This window comes from Poeciliopsis prolifica, unplaced genomic scaffold (genome assembly GCF_027474105.1).
Source record: "Poeciliopsis prolifica strain line A6 unplaced genomic scaffold, Auburn_PproV2 SCAFFOLD093, whole genome shotgun sequence".
Taxonomy (NCBI): Eukaryota; Metazoa; Chordata; class Actinopteri; order Cyprinodontiformes; family Poeciliidae; genus Poeciliopsis; species Poeciliopsis prolifica.
Window position 1 is genome coordinate 1,139,834 of NW_026562468.1, and position 6,524 is coordinate 1,146,357.

Genomic DNA, 6,524 nt, shown 5'->3' on the forward strand with positions numbered 1-6,524 from the left:
GTTCGGTCAACAAATATTCTCATATCTTCATTTTTCAATTAGCATGGCTTGTTCTTCGAGCATATGCAAGCACAGCAAGGCATCTATTAAAATGCAACTCAAGTGATGAACCTAATTAGAGAAAATTAGATGGCTTTTTGGTATGTGCATTTTTCTCATGCAAATAATCCAAGCGTCTCACTTTTCATCATTCACATACACACAGTAGCCAAAAGAGATGGATCTCAATTCTGCTGATAAACTGGTCTTTGATGCCGATTGGTGTTCTCTGACTTCTGCACTGTTACTAAAACATAATCAAGTCTCTTGATGGTTCGTCCCGGCTGCTAAATAATGCATTTGAAAAGGGAATTAGAGGCAGAATACACCATTTCCTTCCATTTAGAGCTACTTTGCTTTTGCCTTTGGCTTCATCATCACTTCGCAGCAGGAAATCACTCAAACTAATAAAATGCAGCTGACGTGCTGTTCGGAAAGGAGTGGATCTCAAGAATTCTTTTTTCCCCCAACATCATTGGAACATTAGAGAAGCTCACAGTAGCAGTGGGCAGTGGGCCAAATGGACCCTTTCACAAGGCAAAGAATCATTTTTCCTAGAAGCTCGCTTCTGACGGAGAAAGCAAGCTGCTCCCACACCCAAGATGAGAATACAATGTTTTCACCCTGATTCCACCTTGGGGTGCATTTTTTTTATTATTACTAGTATTATTATTATTTTTTGAAGACATTAAGTCGTTTTGACCACCAGTTGTGAGTAACTGCATGTTTATATTTCTTGAGAAAATCAGGTTTGCCAGACCTGATGCGTTTCTTTTATGTGATGCAATGGAGCAGATGGCAGCTGAAACCACTCTGAAACCTGAAATGGAAGACAAAGGAGTAGCGAACATAAAGGATGACGAGCCTGCATGGGCTAGAGAAGGTAAGAAGGGGAAGGGGTCTGAGGTGTGTGAAAAATATCTCAGTGCTACTTTTGAATCGTTATGTGGCCTGTAAATGTTTATTACGGTAGCTAAAGTTAGTGTCATATTCCTTTATTATAGTCATTTTATGTTCATAAGTGATAATATTGTTGTTTCATGACCATTTTCAAATGATATATTGCTACTTGCAATATATTACTTTTTTTATTTTTGGGACTTTGTCCTCTCAAAGATTAATAAACTTATATGTATTGTTTTTGATTGTTGTGTTTAATTTGGATATTTAAATGTCTTCCAGTTTCAGGGCCAAGTGTTCTGTACAAAATCTAACAAAAAGAAAAAAACACGCACTACTGAAAGTATAAATAAAATGGTTTATGAGGTCTCTGTCAGTAAAAATTGTTAATCTCATATTTAAATTAATTGATTAATTGCTTATAGTCAGAGCTTCATGTTTTTTCTGGTTTTTATCTGCAAAATAGCTGCAAGGGGGCAACGGGCAAATACCCGTGTTTGAACGGACGGCGGAGTCCGGCGGTAACAGGCGCTGTGGTTGTGTGGCAGAGTAGTCATCTTGCAATCGGAAGGTTGTAGGTTTGATTCCAGCTACCTGCCACATGTCGATGTGCCTGTGGGCAAGGCACTTAACCCTAAATTGCCTACCGGTCTGCGTATCGGTGTATGAATGTGTGTGTGAATAGGTGAATGTGACTCTAGTGTAAAGCGCTTTGAGTGGTCAAAATGACTGGAAAAGCGCAATATAAGTTCAGTCCATTTACCATTTAAATTCCGTGACAAAAAGAAAAGGAAAAAAAAAAAAAAACACTTGGTATTTTATTCTATGTTGCATGACTTTGTGTTTTGTGTTTATAATGTAAAGTAATTTGAAATGCCTGGTAGCTGAAATGTGCTATACAAATAAAATTTGATTGATTGATTGAAGTCAGTCAGACTGAACAGAAGATCAATTTAAAAACTTTTGGTGAATTCTCAATTGGATTTGAGTCTGGAATTGGACTGGACCAATATAGCACAGTTTCTTTTGTTGCAGCATATAACTTTCTCCCGTACTTTTTTTGTGTTTAGATCCTTGAGTACGCCCCACAGCAAGATGTTGCCACTACCATGTTTCTCTGTCAAAATGATGCACATTCTTTTTCAGTCTATGTTTTCTGTGTTTCTTGCAATTTATGATGCTCCTTGTTCACTAATGTTCTCTAACAAATCTCAAAGGCCTTCAAAGGACAACTTTATATACACTACATTACACACTAAGGACTTAATTGGATTAGTGCAAAAGAGGCCAGAATCCCAAAGTTGAAAGTACTAAGTGGACATTCTATTTTTCCAACTTCAAAATAATTTGTATCTGCTCAGCAGTATATTCAATGTGCAATATTTCTTAATGAAACAAAGTGGCTTTTTTATTTCTGTCAAAAGGCAGAGAGTTTCCAAACGTTTTAGGTAATTTTTTCTGTTTTTTAGTTTTGAAAATCTTTTTGTCTATTCCCACTAACAAGAACAACAATTTTCTTTTAAAAACAAATCTTCTTCTATTGAACAAGTTTAATAAATGGATGTTACAGGATGTTTCCAACTCTACTTACAATGAAACAAAACTACTTAAAATAAGAAAAGTATTTGTGCCTATAACTTTCCATTAAAGAATTAAAATTGTCATTGAAATTCTCATAGAATTTCAGATCGCAGTGCCCCAAACAGGGCCACACAAAATTGTTCCAAGAGACACAAATGTCCTGTGGACCACACTTTGGACACCCCTGAATTAGTGGTTATTATAAGACAATTGGATTTTATTTAGAGGTTGCCACACTTACTTGTAAATAATAATGAGAACCAAATATTTTCCTTCATCTCATGAAAAAAATAAGTGTAATTATATCATGTATTTCATGTAAAACATGTTCAGGTTGCTTTTTAGCTTACCATGAGTTATGTAAGTTATGTAAGTACTGTTACATAACTAAGAAAGTTCATATTTATTTCTGAACTTCTGACCATAAACAATACAAAGAAATATTTTTTTCTATTTTTTTCACAGAAAGATTCCAAAGTGTGAATGCCTCTGCAGAAGACAAGCAAGGGGAAAGCAGTCCTCAGCAGCGAGGTGACAGCCTTTTCCCTCTAAAAGAGAGTCAAAGAAAATCTCCTTCATGTGTCATGACAAGTGGTCTGACTTCCCCTCCGAAGAGTACCATGGGAGGTGAGTGAAGGCTGCAAGCGGAGCATTCTTTACTCCACTTATACTTTGTTTTATAAACCTCTGGATAGACAGACTCACATTTCTGTAGCAAGTTCTCTCCTTTGATGTAAAAACTGTTGTTAATTATTTCTGCAGAATGAATAGCACATATTGTTTATCGCTCGATGCTGTGAAAATGCCTCAATATATTTCACTCTATTCTGAATCTTTCAAGATCAGGCCCTTTTGGCACATAAAATACCAATAAATGTTTCTGATTATAACATGACAAAATGTGGAAAGGTTTTAAGTAAATCTATCCAAATTCTAGAAAAACCAATAAAAATATATTATATATTCTAAAACACCAGCCCAGCAAATGAGCTTACGGTAACCTAATATGAACCAACTGTTGATGTAAAAAGTGATGGTCTGTCAAAAACCTATCAGGTGAGATTGTGTGTGGCCGAGGAGCACAGTCTGATTGAATGTCTTGACAAGTGGTTTCGAATGACTTTCTCTGTCGTTTAGTCCTTTTATTCAAATTATGTTAACACCGATAGCATATGTAATTTTATGTCCAAAAATTCATCTTGTTTACCCTTTTCTGCCCAGTGAAATGCAATGTCTGCATGAAATGACTTTTTCACTCAAAGGGATCATGTCACAGATATGTTTTGAAAAACATCTAAATAAATGTACTTGTAATTAAAACTTGAAAGGCCTGGGGGGCATGAAGTTGGAGGTATAATAATAATAATAATACATTTAATTTAAATGAGTATCTCAAAATAACACAAGAACATTGAAAAAAATTGATCAAAAATAAGGCTCTAAACAGTTAGATTTAACTCAACTCCGCAAATTAGTGTTTCCGTTTCCACCTCCAAAATACAAATGCAAAACATCTGTAATCTGGCTCAGGTTTAATTCTCTGATCATCAGCATATATTTCATATATTCATAAAGGCAGACACTCGGGAATGTCCAGCTATACCAGTCATTTTGTGGACACAATCCTGTCTGCTCAGGATTTTTTCTTTCTTTTATGGGAAAAAATAATGTTCAAAAAAATATCTGTCTATAGGACGCTGATAGAGACGCATCCCAAAAGAGCTGCAGATGCTACAAGGTCACTACAGATCACTACAAGGTCTTAACTCAAGAACAACTCAAACACATGCCATGCTTTTTATATTTTTATTGACCAAAAAATGGAAGCCATGTATTTCCAATCACGCTTTGCTCTGCTTATCTATAGCATGAAGTCTCAATTAAACACATTATTGCTATAACAGCAAATTCCAGCATCATAATTTTTGCACAACACTGTATATTGCCTAGGCATTGTCTGCAAAATGTAATTTGATTGTAATCAGTTCTTAAAAGCCAGCTCAATTAGAAAGACAATAAACCATCAGCTTGGAGGTGAGGCCTCTCTAAAAGCTCTGCAGCCAAGTTGGGAGGATTTTCCTGTGACATTGTCTTCTATGAGTCACTGGCTCCTCATGGTCAGCGTTTGATGATCTCACACTTTATAGCTCCCAGGGGGGAAGCTTTAAAGCTTGCCTCTTCTGGCAAAGGAGGCTGGAAAGCTTTGTTTCAGTTCAAGCATAAGGCACATTGACAAAACTCCTGACAAAGTGTACAACAGGCTTCTGGTAATCGATGATGTCTCTGAGCAGCTTTCTTGCCCCTCTCTCTATATAAGAGGAAGGCATGATTTTCTAAATTATGCATGGGAATGGGAGGAAAAGAAGCTTTTAAACCGTTATAAGAAATGAGCAAAGACAAGCAGCTGGGGGCTGAGATGATTTACATTGCATAGCGAGTGTTTGTGCTCTGCGAGTTTTTATGAATGGCACATAAAAACTCAGAGATTTTACTCTTTGAATAACAGCTCTAATAGCAATGTGCATTTCAAATATTATAAAAAGAAAAAGATCCAAAAAACACGAGTCAGTATTAGTAGTAATACAATTATAACTTTAATCTCCTAGATTACGACTGTATTCTCATTATTTTGACTTAATTCTCAAACTGGTACTTTATTCTTGTACCAGTTTATTCTTGCAATAAAATGACTTTATTCTCATATTATCTCAACTTTATTCTCATACTACAGTGACTTTATGCTCATAATACTTTTTTATTCTTGTAATTTTATAATTTTATTCTCATAATTTTATTTATTTTTATTTTCTTGTGTGGCCATAGAACTTCACCATACAAACAGGAAAACTAAAAGTTCAAATGTCGGAATGGAAAATTATGTTTCCCTGAGTAACCTCATTTATCAGGCTATGAATACATGGAAATACTCTGCATGGAAGAAAGAACAGGGAAAACAGCTAGAAGAAAAGACAAACTAGAACAAACCATGGTTTAATGAGCAGATTTTCTATGTTTGCATCCCTCAGTTGACTATGCCGACATTGTCCTGAACTGCCTCTTCTGCCGCTTTCACGACATGGTCCCCATGCTGCCTGATTGCTGCCAAGGACTCACCAATCATTGTTGGGGCAGCTACAGGCATGTTGTCCACACTGGAGAGTCTTTGCACAGTGACGATGATGACTCTTGTGTGGAACTGGATTGTGGTTTGTTTGGGAACTGCCAAGATGCGAGCGACTGTCTGGAACTGGCTATGGAGGTTTCTGAAATATGCTACCATTAGGGGAACCCCAAAGTCTGTGAGAAAGGCAGCGTTTGAGGATTAAAAGACCCAAATTGTCAGAGAATAATAAGAGGAATAATAAGTTTGATGTTTCCCTATGTATAGCTCTATGTATGTGTGCACAGATGGTTGTCATGAGATTGTAATAAACTTGTTTTACAAATTACATACTATCATTGTTCTTTGTTATGACGTGATCAAATGTGCACATAACTCAGTTGTAACAGACAAGTGTTTTAATACACATTTATGGAAAATGTTCCCGATTAATGCTACTGAATTATGTTTTTTGAAGGTGCTTGCAATTTGATACACCAATCTCTGCTGAAGTCATTTTTAATCTCTGTCACATTGTTTCTTGTCTTGCCATATATTGAAATCACATACCATGTAGGTCTTTGAAGAATTATATGTCTTCTTATTCTAAATTCTAATTCTCTATTCTAAATGGGGTTTATATAGTGGGACCAAAGATGTGGACATCACAGTGTTCTGCAACAGCAAGATCAAGTTAGTTACTTTTGCTGATTCTTTTATATATATATATATATATATATATATATATATATATATATATATATATATATATATATATATATAGAATTACTTTTCAATTCTCAATGCTTAGGCAGCCAAGTTAATCAGAAATTAATGCAAGATACCAGATTCACTTTTAATTTCAAGCATCCAGCATATTCATGAGTGATTCTTGATCTGCTCC

General features: G+C 35.6%; 1 protein-coding gene across 2 annotated transcripts; it reads left to right on the forward strand.

Moving 5' to 3' along the window:
- The first annotated feature begins 618 nt into the window (after nucleotides 1-618).
- Nucleotides 619-6,275, forward strand: mdfic2 (MyoD family inhibitor domain containing 2). Of its 2 annotated transcripts, XM_055022954.1 has the most exons (4): nucleotides 619-750; nucleotides 835-922; nucleotides 2,986-3,147; nucleotides 5,547-6,275. In XM_055022954.1, the coding sequence occupies exons 2-4, from the start codon at nucleotides 835-837 to the stop codon at nucleotides 5,801-5,803; spliced, it is 507 nt and encodes a 168-aa protein (XP_054878929.1). In that variant the 5' UTR covers nucleotides 619-750; the 3' UTR covers nucleotides 5,804-6,275. The 2 variants fall into 2 exon arrangements, with proteins under 2 accessions (XP_054878929.1, XP_054878928.1); XM_055022953.1 differs by having other exon boundaries at nucleotides 619-922.
- The last annotated feature ends 249 nt before the right edge of the window (nucleotides 6,276-6,524 follow it).